The 17,336-nt window shown below is 39.1% G+C and overlaps 2 protein-coding genes across 3 annotated transcripts; both read left to right on the top strand.

Moving 5' to 3' along the window:
* Window positions 1–148: 148 nt before the first annotated feature.
* On the top strand, window positions 149–10,559 carry LOC133285070 (uncharacterized). 2 transcript variants are annotated; one of them, XM_061482223.1, is made up of 9 exons: window positions 149–407; window positions 1,667–1,894; window positions 2,047–2,168; window positions 2,466–2,526; window positions 2,800–2,940; window positions 9,229–9,336; window positions 9,480–9,708; window positions 9,786–10,037; window positions 10,211–10,559. In XM_061482223.1, the coding sequence occupies exons 1-9, from the start codon at window positions 246–248 to the stop codon at window positions 10,291–10,293; spliced, it is 1,386 nt and encodes a 461-aa protein (XP_061338207.1). In that variant the 5' UTR covers window positions 149–245; the 3' UTR covers window positions 10,294–10,559. The 2 variants fall into 2 exon arrangements, with proteins under 2 accessions (XP_061338207.1, XP_061338208.1); XM_061482224.1 differs by lacking the exon at window positions 1,667–1,894.
* Window positions 10,560–11,728: 1,169 nt separating this feature from the next.
* LOC133285067 (protein LYK5) lies at window positions 11,729–14,051 on the top strand. Its single transcript, XM_061482221.1, has one exon. The coding sequence runs from the start codon at window positions 11,785–11,787 to the stop codon at window positions 13,759–13,761; it is 1,977 nt and encodes a 658-aa protein (XP_061338205.1). The 5' UTR covers window positions 11,729–11,784; the 3' UTR covers window positions 13,762–14,051.
* The last annotated feature ends 3,285 nt before the right edge of the window (window positions 14,052–17,336 follow it).

Consider the following 17,336-nt stretch of genomic DNA (forward strand, 5'->3'; position numbering starts at 1 on the left):
GATAAAACTTGAAAGTAATAATGTTGTATGAATAATAAACTTTAAAATTGTTACATAAATTCTCTCTAATTTATATTTGGAAGGGTTTCAAAAAAGGGGGGGGGGGGGGGGGGGGGGGGATAAAGTATTATATAACCACCAAAAGTTTACTTTTATGTCAGCCATTGGTCTCAAATTCTGAAAAAGCTCCCTTTTTTACTTTTCCCTGAGAAAGAATTGGATTCAAAGTTGTGGTGATTGGGCAAATGGGTATCGATCGGCGGCGGCGGAGGTGGTGGTGCGTCGTCGTATTGATCGGAATTGTAGGCGTTGTGATGACCGTAAGTGCTTCGGAAAGTCACAAGAAGCAGGAACAACTGGTGACTCGAATTGCCTTCGGATCATGCTCCAACCAGAGCGCTCCTCAGGTTCCAATTTTTGTTTTCTATTTTATTTTTTTCTCTATTTTTCATTCATTTTTTGTTTTGTCCTGTTTTTGTTTTATTTTTACTCGTGTTGCAGTGTCGTGTATTGGAGCTGATATGTTAATGATTCTCTTTCTTTGTTTCAACCATGATGTCCCAATTCTTGTAACAACATGCTTTTTGCAATCCCAACGTTACTTCACTTTTAAGCAAACTGTAGTTCTGTACTCAATTTAAAAAAAAAAAAAAAAACTAATAATAACGCTGTAAAAAAATCTGTTTTATGGATAAGTAGTCTAATTTTTTTAAATAAATTTGATTAATTTTATGTAACAACCCAACTACCAACCACTATTTCTGTATATACTTTTGCTTAAATTGTAGAACCTGTTGTTTGTTCTTTCCTAAATTTATAGGTTGTGATGAAGATCTATAATATGATATAATGACTTTTAATTAAGAAAGAGGGACATGCACGTTCAACTCAGTTTAACCGACTTAAAAAAAAAATCAAAATTAATTATGTAGTAGACAAATTCAATTTCTAGTGTGTTTCACTCTTTTACCCCTTAACATTATTCATGTTGAAGTGAAACCGGACAGCTATTTTACATTTAGGTACTAGGTAGATATCACTGTATGGTCTAAGACATTAGTTTGCAGTATCTCTATGCCCTTTATAGTTGTTCGGTCCTAGAGAACTGTATAGTAATATTGTAAGGTATGTGTTCAGAAATACCCTATAGATAAATATCTTGGTTGGTTTGTAGCCCATATCCCAATCACTGCGCACAAGCAATAAGCTTATAGCCAAGATGTAGGTGTGTGCACAGTATGAACAGAAGTAGTAAAAATGAGTTCAGAGTGTGTACGTGGAGTCTTTAGCCTCTTATTTATAAGGTTTACCTTCATAGGCTTGGGTCTTTGAGATCTCTCAGTTGATATAAAATCTGCCTTGATTGATGAGGATAAGGATCTTATCCCTTGATCCTTTCTAGATTATATGGTTATGATATCCTTATCCAATCTTGCTAGTAATAGGGATGTTAGGATATGGATCCAGTCCATAACAATAGTATTTCTTAATCAAGCTATCCAAATTGTATTACATCTACAATTAAATTCAAGAAATCACAGAGCTAGAGCTACAGGTTAAATAAGAGGAGCTAAGCTTGGATTTATGTTTGATTTCAGTTTGGGTTTGCAATCTTAAATGAGGGTTAATATATATGTGTATGCCTTTTCTTGTGTTACTTTGCCAGCCTATTTGGGATGCAATAGTAGACTTCCGTCCCCAAATTTTTATATGGATGGGTGATAACATTTATGGAGACATCAAACGCCCTTTTAAACTATTTGGACGGGAAAGGACTATTGGGCCATGGAAGAATGTTCCTCGATTTGTTCCTTCCTCTGAGCAGGAAATGGAGGCTAAGTACAGAAAGGCCAAGTCTAATCCTGGTTATGCTCGACTTAAAGAGAATGCTCAGGTGCTTCACTCTAAGCTTTTTATACTTATTTGCTAATTGAGATTCTCAATGAAAGCATAACATTGTTCAAATGTTTGTGGGTTGATTTACTAAAATGGTGATTGTGTTTGCTCAACTTCTTTAGCCTAACTTTTACATTTGGAATGTTATAGGTTATTGGTACATGGGATGATCATGATTATGGATTAAATGATGCAGGAAAAGAGTTTCATGGAAAAATCACCAACCAAAAGTTACTTCTTGATTTCTTGGATGAACCTCAAGATAGCCCACGGTGGGTGGATAATCTCCTTTGCTGCGTTATCATGTTGGGCTTATCCATATACTACATTTTGGGTTTATTTGATTTACGTTCTGTCCAAGGGAATTAATGTGTATTTATTGAATCCTTCTCTTGATCCTGGGAGGAGTCATCCAATATTATGGTCCATATGATTGTATTAACTGTGGCACCTCATTTTTCTTCAAGGAGAGTGAAACAAGTTTACATTTCTGTCTGATATATGTATTCACCCAATAACAGTTTTTGGTAGGCAGCAATTTAGATACTTACTTTTACTTCTTATTTCAGGCGGAAACAGGCCGGTGTGTATGCCTCGTATACATATGGTCCTGTCGGTAGAGATGTCAAGGTATTGACTGAAACCTTGTTTTTTCTTTTTTAAATAAATAAAAAATATCTACTTTGCTCTTTATTTAATTCATAAAACCCTTTCATGGTTATTGTGCTGTGGTAGCCACTACATGGTCATCTTAAATGTCTTGTGACTTTAAACTATAAAGAACTCACTCTGTTATTGTCAATAATAAAACTAGAGAGTTGCTTTTAAATGGTGTTTTAACTTTTTAAGCATACATCTTGTACTAATGCCTGCTTTTATTGTGGATTTGGGAAAACTATTCAGATTGTCCTCTTAGATACCAGATACCACAGAGACCCAGTAGGAAGTGATGGAACCATTTTGGGGAATTCACAATGGTTATGGTTGGAGAGAGAGCTAAAGGGTCCATCAACAGCCATTACCATAATTGGATCTTCTATTCAGGTACAGGAATTATTTATCAATTGTTATAATCTCTGATAATAATCAGTATTTAAATTTTATTCTAGAAACAAAACATAAAATATATACAATACATCTGCGTCATAAGTTTTTGCCACGGTATAAACTGTTATGCTTGTACTCTCTCTCTCTCTCTCTCTAAATATATACAAAACATAAGTTTTTGACTGAAAAAGGTAAAAAGAAAGAGGTAGTTTTAATGACTCAGGAAGCGATTTTTTACATTTTAATAGCTTTTGTGGTTTTGTGATAGAGCCCTGTTACGTAAGGCCCAACTTCAACAAATCTACAGCAGAGACAAATATAGAAGAAGAGGACTCAATGCAAAAGAGCCCAATACGAAAGAGCCCAATACTAAGCAGTTGGAGGTTGAGCCAGTGGCAATAGAGGCCAAGGCAACGTTGTTAGAAAATGCTGAGTCTGCTGGAGGTTAGAAGAGAACGTGGGGGCAACAATTCAGTTAGCAAGGGATGGGTATTAGTAGAGTGAGGAGCAGGAAAGAGAGGCACCAAGGGGTCATATTGTCATGAGTGTTTTTGAGAGTCAGCAAGGGTTGCTCTTGTTATTTTCTTTCTTCTGTAATTTCTTTTCCTTCAAGCATTGATCCATAGCAGACTATGGAGAACCAGATGCATTTTCATTGGAACTGTTGTTATTTTGAGTTGATTAATACAAGAGTAATATTCAGTACAATTTTCTGTTAATTTACATCAGTTTATCAAAGATATACAGTACCATGTCTGTTAAGTTTACGTAAATTCGTATAAAGTGGTATCAAAGCTCCGACTGGGAGCTGGGTTATGGTAAGAACGTGTAACATGGAAGGAATGGAGGAAAGACTGAGACGAGGAGAACGGAACCAAGAAGAGTTAATGAGATGCATGGATGCTAATGATACCAATCAAGCGGAAATTATTCGCCAACTACGAGAACTAGGCGCAAGTATGGAGCAACTCCGTTCGGATGAGTTCCGCAACGGGGGAAGAAACGGTTCTGAAGCCGCTCATGGTAATCACCGAGGAGGAGGAAACATGGATCATCGGGTGAGGAAACTGGATGTACCAATTTTTTTCAAGTGAAAATGCGTATGCGTGGCTTAGCAAAGTGGAGCGGTATTTCCAGGTGAATGGAGTGGAGGAAGAAGACAAGGTGCCCACTGTGATGTTAGTATTAGAAGGTGAAGCACTGAATTGGTATCGTTGGTGGGAGCTGGATAAACCAACGGCGGCGTGGGGGCAATTCCGGCGTGAGGTGTTGTGCCGATTTCAACCGGAGCTCCTGGATAATCCGTATGGACCTCTGTACGCGTTGAAACAGACGAACTCGGTGCAAGTATTCAGAAACGAATTTGAGACGGTGGTAGGGACGATGCGCTACAGGGATGAGGAGATGTTGAAGGGGGCTTGGCTGAGTGGGCTCAAGCCTAGTATCCGTCAAGAAATTCTGATGACGCCTGGGCTCAGTTTGGCTTCTATGTTAAAAATGGCCCAACGAATTGACCAAAGGAATGCGGCCTGGATGGATGAAGGGGTGGGGTATTTTGGGCCTAAGGGTTTGAATGGCCCAGTTCGCAATAATGGACAAGTCAGTTACTCTAAGGGAAGTTTTATTAGAAATTCAGGCCCTCAAACATCAGCTCAGACCAATACGGGGGGGAACCCTAAACCTAGTGCCCTAACCGGTGGAGAGGCAGGCGCCGCGTCTCAGGGCAGCTCTGCGTCGATCCAGGGTTGTTTCCGGCGGATTTCTAACGCGGAGGCCGCGGACCGGCGAAAACGCGGCCTGTGTTTTCATTGTGAGGACCGGTGGACACCAGAGCATCGTTGCTCCTCTCGTCAACTTAACCTGTTGATCATGGACGATGGTGACGAAGATGAGGCGCACAACGTTGGCAAGGACTCCGAAATGGTCTTGGAGCCCGTCAAAGAACCAGATGAGTCACCGTTACAGCTCACGTTGCATAGTATGATGGGCCTCACCTCCAATCAATCGATGAAAGTGTGGGGGGAAGTCGAAGGAGAAAGGCTGGAGGTGCTTATTGACTGTGGGGCCACCAGCAACTTCGTGAAGGCTGAGGTTGTCCAGCGTCTTGGGCTAACGGTGGATGAGACTCCGTCGTTCAATGTTGTAGTTGGAGACGGACACAAGGTGGAATGCCGTGGTGTGTGTAGAGGGGTGAAGGTCAGAGTTCAGGAACATGATATCGTGCAGGATCTCTTTCTCTTCGCGCTAGGGGGTGCTGACATCGTCCTGGGGTTGGATTGGCTGAGGGAATTAGGGGAAATCAGAGCTAATTTTCGGGAAATGACACTTAGATTTGGGGAACCAGGGAAGGAGACGACCATCATGGGGGATCCCACCCTGTCCAGAACCCTTTCTTCTCTTAAGGCCATGACTAAGGCCCTCAAGCAAACTGGACAAGGTTATTATGTGGCTAAGGAGGACCAGAATATGGAAGAGACTCTCGAAGACAGCATTTTCCCTCAGGGGTGGAAGGAGTTGGGGAAGTTGTTGGAAGATTTTGGGGATTTGTTGCTCGGCCAAATGGAATTCCCCCTCAGAGGACCAGAGACCATGCAATTATCTTGAAACCAGGGAGTCAAGTGACCAATAGTCGTCCTTACAGGTACCCGTATTATCAAAAGTCTGAAATTGAAAAATTGATTGCTGAACTTTTAAGTGATGGGTTCATCAGGCCTAGTGTGAGCCCTTATTCAAGCCCTGTCATCCTGGTAAAGAAAAAAGACGGTAGTTGGAGAGTGTGTGTGGACTATAGGGCGTTGAACAAAATGACGGTGCCAGACAGGTTCCCAATTCCAGTGGTTGAGGAATTGCTCGATGAACTAGGGGGTTCTAAGCTGTTCAGCAAGCTGGACTTGAAATGCAGATATCATCAGATCAAGATGAGGGAGGAAGACATTCCCAAGACCGCATTCCGAACCCATGAGGGGCACTACGAGTACTTAGTGATGCCATTTGGCCTCACTAATGCTCCCTCAACCTTTAATGCGCTTATGAATGAGGTATTAAAACCCTTTTTACGGAAGTTTGTGTTGGTTTTTTTTTATGATATCTTAATTTACAGTGAGAACGCCTTGGAACATCTTGAGCATCTCAACTTGGTCTTTCTGGTTTTAAGGAAACATCAGCTGTTTGTGAACAAAAAAAAATGCAAACTGGGGCAGAGTCAAATTGAATACCTGGGACACTTCATTACTGCAGAGGGTGTGAGTGCTGATCCCAGCAAAATCATGGCCATGACCAAGTGGCCAAGCCCGAAGAATGTGAAGGAGTTGAGAGGCTTTCTGGGGCTCACGGGATACTATAGGAAATTCGGGATTATGGGAAAATTGCTCATCCCCTGACTCAACTACTCAAGAAAGATGGGTTTAAGTGGGATGAAACGTCAGAGGCAGCTTTTCAGATTTTAAAGAAAGCTATGACTATGGCGCCTGTATTGTCTTTGCCCGATTTTTCTAAACAGTTCACAGTTGTCACCGATGCCTCAGGGAAGGGTATAGGGGCAGTCCTAATGCAAGAGGGCCGACCATTAGCCTATCTGAGTCAAGGATTTTCCAATGCTGCTCTGTCTAAATCAGTGTATGAAAAGGAGTTGATGGCCATTGTCTTTGCGATGAAGAAATGGCGTCATTATTTACTGGGGCACCATTTTGTAGTCAAAACTGACCAAAAAAGTCTCAAGTTTCTGTTGGATCAATCTGTGTTAGGAGAGGAACAACAGAGGTGGACTTCCAAGTTATTGGGGTACGATTTTGAAATCCAGTATCAACCGGGCAAAGAAAATGTGGTGGCAGATGCCCTTTCGCGGACAATTTGGTACTCCCCTATCTCTCAAGTTCAGCTGCCTGAATTAGAGGAGGTGGACAGTGAAGTTCAGCGTGATCCCAAGCTGCGTGCAATGGTACAGGCGCTAGTGCTGCAATCCGATGCTTATGAAGGGTTTAAACTGGAAGGAGGTAGACTTTTTTACAAGGACAGGTTAGTGCTCTCTTCTTCCTCTAGATTTATTCCCTTGATCATGCATGAGTTCCATGACTCGAATGTGGGTGGGCATTCGGGTTTCTCTCGCACTTACAACAAGGTATTGGGCCTTGTATATTGGGAAGGAATGCGCAAGTTTATTCAACAGTATGTTAAGGAGTGCTCGGTATGCCAACAAAACAAGGTTCTGAATTTGTCTCCGGCGGGTCTTCTTCAACCGTTACCTATCCCCACACAAGTGTGGTCTGAAATCTCCATGGATTTTATCGGGGGGCTCCCTCGAGCGTTTGGAGTGGATACTATTTTTGTGGTAGTTGACCGGTTAACGAAGTACGCTCATTTTATGACTTTATCTCATCCTTATTCAGCAAAGCAGGTGGCTGAACTGTTCATTAAGGAAGTGGTGCGTTTACATGGTTTTCCATTGACCATAGTCTCGGATAGAGACAAGATTTTTTTGAGCAGATTTTGGTCCGAGTTATTCAAGGCTGCAGGGACCAAATTGCATTATAGTACGGCATATCATCCTCAGTCGAATGGCCAAACGGAGGTGGTCAATCGGGGTTTGGAGACTTATCTCCGTTGTTTTTGTGGGCCTAAACCGAGAAGCTGGCCTAGGTGGTTACATTGGGCTGAGTTCTGGTACAATACTACATACAAGGAATCAACGGGGATGACACCGCTCAAGGCCCTCTATGGAGCTGAACCCCCTCATTTGTTAAGAGTGGGGAACAGTTTTTTACGAATGGATGCGGTCTCATCATTGCTGGCTGAGAGAGAAGTCATACTTGAGGAGCTAAAGACATCTTTAGAAAAGGCCCAAAATCGTATGAAGGTTCAGGCGGATAAACACCGCAGGGATGTGCAGTTTGAAGTTGGAGATAGAGTGTATCTCAAGCTGCAACAATACCGGCTTAAGACTTTAGCAACCAGAATTAATGAAAAATTGAGCCCAAGGTTCTATGGGCCTTTCTTGGTAGAGGAAAAAATTGGGTCAGCTGCGTACAAATTATCTTTACCTACCGGGTGTAAAATTCACCCGGTTTTTCATGTTTCATTACTTAAGAAGGCTGACCCATTAGTGCAAAATCATCAGCCTTTACCTTCAGTTTTTTCTGCTGATTGGGAACTACAGGTTAAGCCTGTTGAGATTTTAGATTGGCGTCGGGATGCTCAGGGCCATGTTCAGGTTCTTGTCAAGTGGTTGGGGTTGCCTGACTTCGAAAACTCCTGGGAAAATTTTGTCACTTTGGATGCCCAGTTTCCAGAACTGCACCTTGAGGACAAGGTGCTCTTGTTGGGGGGGAGTATTGATAGAGCCCTGTTACGTAAGGCCCAACTTCAACAAGTCTACAGCAGAGACAAATATAGAAGAAGAGGACTCAATGCAAAAGAGCCCAATACGAAAGAGCCCAATACTAAGCAGTTGGAGGTTGAGCCAGTGGCAATAGAGGCCAAGGCAACGTTGTTAGAAAATGCTGAGTCTGCTGGAGGTTAGAAGAGAACGTGGGGGCAACAATTCAGTTAGCAAGGGATGGGTATTAGTAGAGTGAGGAGCAGGAAAGAGAGGCACCAAGGGGTCATATTGTCATGAGTGTTTTTGAGAGTCAGCAAGGGTTGCTCTTGTTATTTTCTTTCTTCTGTAATTTCTTTTCCTTCAAGCATTGATCCATAGCAGACTATGGAGAACCAGATGCATTGTCATTGGAACTGTTGTTATTTTGAGTTGATTAATACAAGAGTAATATTCAGTACAATTTTCTGTTAATTTACATCAGTTTATCAAAGATATACAGTACCATGTCTGTTAAGTTTACGTAAATTTGTATCATTTTGCTTCTGAAAATCATGATAGAATTCAGTTTTCTGCTTGAATTGTTGCATCTCAGAAAATTAAGATGTTTCTCTTCTTTACGTAGATAACATGAATTTTTTCTATATTCTATATTTTAATGTTATTCATCATGTTAGTGGTTCTGGTTATCTTAGCCGTCAGGCATATGCATGACTCAAACCTGAGAGTTTCCAATTATTCAATGTTTGATACAGTGAGAGGCAATCGGCAATATCTATATACTAAAAAAATTCGTAAGACTAAGTGGACAAATCAACAAAATAACGGGATAATAGTACAAATTATTTGTGTTATTACCACAAATTCTTGAAAGCTTGTGAGCTAAAACTGTCTTATGCATAGGTCCGTCTCTGGTTTGACTGTATTGTTTTTCTTTTTATACACATATTATGTTTAATTAATCTATGTATCAGGTTATATCAAATCTTTCAGCAACCACTCACCCATTATTCACTATGGAATCTTGGGGCCGTTTTCCAAAGGAAAGAGATCGTCTTTTCAAATTAATAGCAGATAATAAGGTAATAATTTTCAGTGCATTCATTTTCTATTTTGGTTTTCTGTGTTTTACATCTTTGTTGTTATAGGGAACTTCATCAATAATATTTACATAATGTTTGTGAGCCGATATTTATTTCGCATCTTATTAGTCCTTCCTGTGCAGAGGGGTGGAGTATTCTTCATAAGTGGAGATGTTCACTTCGGGGAAATCACAAGATATGATTGTGATTTGGACTACCCACTATATGATGTAACCTCAAGTGGGGTTACTCAATCAGTTGAGGGGGTTGTCCCGCCTTTCTTGCATTTTCTAGTGAGATTTGTGGCATGGTTGACCCCATCTACAATGAGAGTTAATGGCCAAAACTGCAGATACAGTACTTGTACATTTGGTAAAATTTTCCTCCTTTTTTTGGGTTAAGAATCTTGGTTTTCATGTTTTAATGATTCAAATTTGGGCTTGTTTTAGGCCAGCAAAACTTTGGAACTGTTGAAATAGATTGGGACTCTCATCCAGTGACTATGAAATTAGAAGTCAGGGACAAGAATGGTGTCGCTGTTACAGGTGTCAATATTTCAATAATGGATTTACAGCCATCAAATTCAGAGACTTGGGACAGAGTAAAAGCGGGACATAATCAGAAGCATTGTACTCTTGAAGTTAGTCTGCCATGGATTATAAGATATCGTCTGACTATCTTATTTTGTTTCACCTTAGTTGGTAAGTGCCTTCTAAGTTCTAATTGCTAGATATTTTTTCCAGAAAGAAGTTTCCATGGTAGCTTAGAAAGATAGTAGTAAATCCGAATTGAGGTCTAACTATATGTCGATTCACTAATCTTGGTTACTATCATTTGGTTTCAAGTTATGATATTTTCATTTTTTTTGCTGCAGTGTTGCTTCTTGCGTTCTTAGGGCTTGTTTATACCTCCATCTCAGTTTTTCGACTAGGAGGCTGCAAAAGAAAGCACGATTGATACACGTAGAGATACATACAGAGTCAGCAAAAGGGAGCATGTATTATCTCTTCTCCTTTGTAGATTTAACCTCAGTGATTATAGGTCAATAAGATGTATAGAGTATTCTTGCACTGTTTCCACTAATCAATCCTTTATCTCTAAGTACACTTAGAAGTTGATTTTTGGTATTGCTTGGGAAGTTTATTTAACGCTTGAGCCTTTTGATATGATGCATAGAATGTCATTGACATGTTACCATTATGTTATGGAATCCTTGTATTACTTTTGGTGCTGCTTCATTTGATTAATTTGTGAGTTAAGAGTCACAAATTTGTTGTGTTCGATTATCTTAAAGGCATTGATTTTCAAAATTGGTGTGATCTTTTAACACATCAAAAGATAGAAAAGAAAAGAGAATTTATAGATGGGTTTAATGACCTTTTTAAAGAGCAAAGAAAAACAAATTTTTCTTTTTTAAGAACTAAATTATATATTTAGTCTGTTTAAGTTGTGCAAGCCTCAAAACTCCTAATGTGAAGTCAACCTAAAGTCAACAAGAACTATAATATACAACTTCATCCTTCCATGCTCAAGGTCCGTTACCGGTTGCGTAATGCATTTTGTCGTCTACAGCAGGGAGTCTTTTCCCATTTGAGAGATTTTTGTGGTCAATGAATAGTTGACAGACCATTATTCGAAATATAAATTAGTTGTGATATAAAATTTTAAACATATAATGTAAGTTTTTATTAGCCTTTAGCTTCTGTCCTGTTGTTGAAGTCCAGATATCTTTTTACTGTCCAAAACAAATACATCAGTCCAAAACATGCATTTGTAAAAAATGGACAGTAGAAGAATACTTTATACATCGTCTACCAAAAAAAAAGAAAAGAAGAAAAAAATACTTTATACATCAGTCCAAAACAAAGAATACTTCAACATTTAATATTTTTATGATGAAGGATAATATTTTAAAGAGTACACTAAACTTAATCTAAATTAAAATTAAATGTCACTCTTTTTTTTTGGTAAGAAATGTCACTCTTTTTAGGTATTTATATTTAGGGTTTTACTTTTCTCATGTAGTATGAGAGTGAGATAAATAAAATGGGATCCACCAATTTAAAAAAAATGAAAAAGAAAAAAAAAAGACACATCTTCTTATGTGAGTGTAACAGAAGAGATAAATCTCATGTAACATAATACTATAATTTTCGTTGTATTTATCATTGAGATGGAAAAATCCCAAAGCGAAGCTTGTTTGACTCGCTTGCCAGTTGCCAGTTGCCACCCCATCCCATCCCCAGTCAATACGTTCAACGATGTTGGGTTCGGACCAGAGCATAAAAACACAGAAAGACGCGTTGAATTTTACACACACCTTCTCATCCATTCCTCAGTTGCACAAACCAAAAAGATAATAAAAAAGAAGAATTCACGTGATCCCATTAAAAGCTCTGTTGTTGCAGCTAAACACCCTTCACCCAGCAACCATCATCTTCATCTCTCATGATGGCCACAATCATGTGCTCCACTACCATTGTTCTCTTGTTGTTGAGTCTCGCCATCACAGAAACACAAGGTCAACAAGAGTACGTCAACAACAAGCAGCTAGATTGTGAAAACCAATACAACACAACCTACGGCAATGTCTGCAACAGCGTGAGTTCATGCCAATCATATCTCACATTCAAATCATCCTCTCCAAACTACAACACACCCTCTTCCATATCTTACCTCCTCAACGCCACACCCTCACTCATCGCTGAATCCAACAACATCACAGACGTTGACCTCATCCCCACCGACAACATGGTCGTCGTTCCGGTCAACTGCTCCTGTTCCGGTAATCTCTACCAACACAACGCGACCTACACCTTGAAGGTTCTGGGAGAAACCTACTTCACCATCGCCAACAACACCTACGAGGCTCTCACAACTTGTCAGGCCCTTCAGGCTCAGAATCCCGCCGGTGAACGGAACCTCACTGTTGGTCTCCAACTGCACGTGCCACTCAGGTGCGCTTGTCCAACGAAGAAACAGCTTGATGCTGGCTTCAAGTACTTGCTCACTTACCTTGTCTCTGAAGGCGAATCAATTTCTTCCATTGCTGACATCTTTGGTGTCGACGAACAAAGCATTTTGGATGCAAACGAGATTTCTTCTACTTCCGTTATTTTCTTCTTCACACCCATTTTGGTTCCTCTCAAACACGAGCCACCGACCAAGATACAAACAGCGGTGTCTCCAACGGAATCTCCGCCGCCGCCGCCAACAACAACAACTCCGGCAGGGAATGGAGGTTCAGGCTCTTCCACGAAATGGGTTGTTGTTGGAGTCACGGTTGGAGTTGCTTTGTCGCTTCTTGTGATTCTCCTTGTGTTTTTCCTCTGTTTCTATCGCCGCCGCCGAACACCGGCGGCGGCGGCGGAGGCCAAGCCTTTCTCGGCTTCTGCCACCAGCGAAGAAACCAAGAAGCTTTCGCATGCAACCCCAACAACTGAATCCTTCTCTCTTTCTTATGAAGGGATTCGCTATGCAATCGAGTCGTTGACCGTGTACAAGTTTGAGGACTTGCAGAAAGCCACCGGGTTCTTCGGTGAAGATAACAGGATAAAGGGTTCTGTTTATAGAGCTTCTTTCAAGGGTGATGCTGCTGCTGTCAAGGTTCTCAAAGGGGATGTCTCTGCTGAGATCAACATTCTAAAGAGGATCAACCACACCAACATTATAAGGTTGTCTGGTTTTTGTGTGCACAAAGGTGACACCTATCTTGTCTATGAGTTTGCTGAGAATGATTCTCTTGATGATTGGCTTCACGCTGAGAAGAAGTACCAGAATTCCAGGACTCTGAGTTGGATGCACAGAGTTCAGATTGCTCATGATGTGGCTGATGCACTCAATTACCTTCATAATTATACCAATCCTCCTCATGTTCATAAGAATTTGAAAAGTGGTAATATTCTTTTGGATGGCAATTTTAGAGCTAAAGTTTCAGATTTTGGATTAGCAAGAGCAGTGGAGGATCAAGGGTTCCAATTAACAAGGCATGTGGTGGGGACTCAAGGTTACATGCCACCTGAGTATATTGAGAATGGTGTGATTACTCCAAAGATGGATGTTTTTGCATTTGGGGTTGTGATTTTGGAGCTTCTTTCAGGAAGAGAAGCCACTGGTGGAGACAAGAATGGATCAGGGGAACAGATGCTGTCAGCATATGTGAGTCAGGTGCTGGAAGGAGACAATGTCAGAGACAAGCTTCGTGGTTTCATGGATCCAACTTTGAGGGATGAATACCCTTTGGATCTGGCTTACTCCATGGCAGAGATTGCCAAACACTGTGTTGCTCGTGACCTTAATTCACGACCAAACATTTCTGAGGTTTTCACAACTCTGTCCAAGATTCAATCCTCTACACTGGATTGGGATCCATCTGATGAGCTTGAACGGTCCAGATCTTATAGCCAAGTCTCTGATAGCAGATAGTTGATAAGATATAATTCGCCACAATAGCTTGGCATTATGGTGTTGGCCAATTGCTTCAGCTCCATGCCTCCATCGAATAAGAGTTTGTTTAATCTTTTATTATGTGGAATTTTCGTTCGCCTCTTTTGTATCACACGGATTGATGGTTACTATTACATATTGAAGTCCACACTTTACACTTACAAATTCTCGTATTCCTGAAAATGGCTACTTCAATTTTGTATTCTGTAACATAATTAGTGAGTTAATAAATGATATTGTTACATTTGTTACTGATATCAAAGTAGAACTTCCAGTGATATTGCCAACAGAAAATAATTCAAATAGGCCTATGCGTGAGGACTTCAACTTGGATGGCTTCACGCATGCCTTTTATATTTCTATTTCTTTTCGTGTAAAATCCCTTTAAAGGTAAAAACATGTGAAACTCTGGAACATGAGCTTGGGCAATTTAAAGGTTGCCAGTAAAAGGATCTGCATGCCTTCCACTTCATATTAATTCTTGTAGGATTGGGGTCGAACATGCTGTTTTCTGACTTGTGAAGCCTATTTGTTTACTGAGTAAAGAATTGACTTTCTTTTTTGTTTAATTATTAGTGAGCCTTTTGGTTCCAAATACATCCAATCTATGATGCCAGGCTTCTTGATATTATTACGTGTATGATAAGGTGACATTTGTTTTGTATTTAGTTTTTATTTGATAGGGTTTGACCTGAGCTACGTTTACAATTTTTTTAAATGTATAAATAAAAAAGACTATAAAAAAAAGTATAAATAAAAAAATAAAGCCGTCCATTTGAAGTTGTTTCTGTTTCATTTTCGCCGTTTCAATTCGTTCTTGTTTGGCGTCTGAGAGGAGAGTTCAAAGTTCAAACCCTTTGGTTTTGGCCGTCAATTGAGACTCAAGCAAATTAGCTTCTTGCTTTCTTTCATTACAAGGCATGGTGTACTTTGGTCTATGCAAAATTAAGTGAAAGTAACCCCTTTTTTTTTGTCATTTTTATATGACCAACAAACTTGATATGAACAAAGCTTAACGAATTTGATTTGTGCAAAGCTTATGATAGAGTTGAATCAACTTTATCTCCAAGTACGTGGATCAATTGATGGAGGTTGTTGCAGTTTAATTAGTGGTTTAAGAAGAATTTCTCTTGTTTGAAAGGGTATCTCTACAGTAATAAACGCTGTTTGAGCTATTGAATTTTAACCGCAGTCTTCTCTGAGCATATTATACATAAGTATGAGAAATCAAGTGGTCAACAAATTAAGGTGGAGAAGAAGTCCATTGTTTGCTTTGGTAAAAGTTTTAGATTTGGGTATCCCTTACTTAGTATTGGTTAATACTTAAGTCTTGGTCCTTCCCTTAAAGTTTAAACTGTTGACGGACCCAAGAATAATAGGTTCCAAATGCAAATGGTCAGGGCCAAGATGGAACAACGTTTAGTTGGATGGAGAAAATTTGCTTTATGCAACATGAAGACCGAATTCCCAAGGTGGAGAGTGTCACTGTCACGTGGTCAAAGTCACTCAATGGTTAACTTGACCAAGAAATCAAATAAATTATAAATTGTAGGGATTTATTATTCTTAAGTTACATAAGAAAAAATCTATCTCTGACACGTATAAATCTAATCTTTGGTTCTACTGTTGCACCAAAGATTTAGTGCATCTCACCAATAAAAATGTTACACGTCTGCTAAAGTTTTCTTTTCTCTGCCAAATTTTTTTTCTCTTCTATAATGTGTAATGCTCTCATTAGTGGGATGCACTGAATCTTGGTACAACAGTAGCACCAAAGATTTATTTCTCCTACACACACAAATTCAAGATGAGTCTCACTCTACTTTTTCTCTCTCTTCCTTTGAAAGTGAACTCCACTTATACAAATGAGTCAGTAGTAGGTAATTATTATCTACTACTACATCATCATAAAACTATTACCCTAAAATGTAACCAATCTCAAATTGATTAGTATGGCTCATGACTATCCTATTGATTTGCATGTTTTGAACCATCCACTTGCTATCCGCAACAAGATTATCTTTTGAGAACTCCGCTCATGTCTTCTTTCCCAGACTGATCGTGTGTTAGTTTTGGGCTTTTGCACCATATTTAATTGTGCCCAAAAAAGAAAAATAGCGATACAGTAAGTAATTCTTTCTGCTTGTGGGTTGGCACAAACACCATTGGAACAAGAGAAGCCCAACATAGTACTTTTATCTGTTTTAAAAGAAAATATTTTTTGTAGCAAGTGATCCAATAGGTGCTAACTTCAAGCAACGAAATGGACTGATAGCGTACAATTTTACAACAAACTAGGTCATTGAAGCAAAGTTTAACAAGACCGACACATGTAAGGGACAGACTCCTCTGAGGTTGATAAAGTCATGAGTGTTCAATTTCTATGATAAACATTTTGAGATCAGTGGTAAAAACAGTTACACTCCAAGCCACGAAGGGATTAGTCTCATCCGGGACGAGAATACTTAAATTTACTCAAAAAAAAAAAAAAATTGGTATAAGGTGGTGAAAGTATAAGTTAAAGTGGAAATAAAATGGCCTAGCTGAAATATACACATCTTGGCAAGCCATTATAACGCAAATTATGACAACAAAATTTTGACTATCTAATTTTTATTAGTAATAAAAGCAGTGCTACATATTTTAAAAAAAATGACAAAATTGAGTAGGTTAAAATTTTACGAAGATAAGTTAGTTGCATACGTAACCCCAAAATATTTTCCATTGCACATTTGTACACGTGGGTCGATTCATATAAACTGTATTAATGAATGTGAAAAGACAGTTTCTTATCATCTTTGTCTGATGTAGGAGCGAATTTGAAGTTGAATTGGGTCACGAAGTTAACTGAATGGGACTACAATTTCTGGCCATTTAGAGCAATATTGAAAATGACAAATGTAAGAGTAATTCTTAGGTACATGGTTAGTAGGAGTTAAATTCATGCAACAGCTTGGATTTAGGATGCGTTTAAATAATTTTTACAAAAATATATTTTTATGATATAATTTTTTTTTTGTCAGAAGCTATTTTTTTATTTTTTAAGAAAAGTAATATAATATTTTTTTTAAGGTTTACGTTTTTTTTTGGGTAAAACTTATCTAATTATTATAATTTTTAAACATGTTTTTTCTTAAAAATTATACAGATATAAGGTGATATATGACTATATGTGTAAGAGTGTGTGTTTAGCATTAGTCATAAATGTTTTGAGTAAAATATTTTTATGTGGAGAACATCTACTCACATGCATATTACGTTTTATCTGCATAGTTTTCACCTGCACTTTTGTTGATATGTTAGTTATAGAAAGTGACTGACGCGAATGGAAGTTTACAGTTATACAAATGCACTTTCCCAAAACGCATCAATTTCTTTCTTCTTCTTCTTTTTTTTCACGTAATTTCTTGCTTCCTTTAAAACCTCAACGGGTTGATATGACTGGAATTCAAAGGGATGACTGCCTGCAAAACACTTCAACGCTCAAGTAGATATTTATGATTAAGTATTGGATATATGTGCATCTAACAATCTTAAAATCTTAGGAAGCTTTT

This window comes from Gastrolobium bilobum, unplaced genomic scaffold, assembly GCF_033153095.1.
Source record: "Gastrolobium bilobum isolate Gb01-03AN ecotype WA unplaced genomic scaffold, APGP_CSIRO_Gbil_v1 utg32371, whole genome shotgun sequence".
Classification (NCBI taxonomy): domain Eukaryota; kingdom Viridiplantae; phylum Streptophyta; class Magnoliopsida; order Fabales; family Fabaceae; genus Gastrolobium; species Gastrolobium bilobum.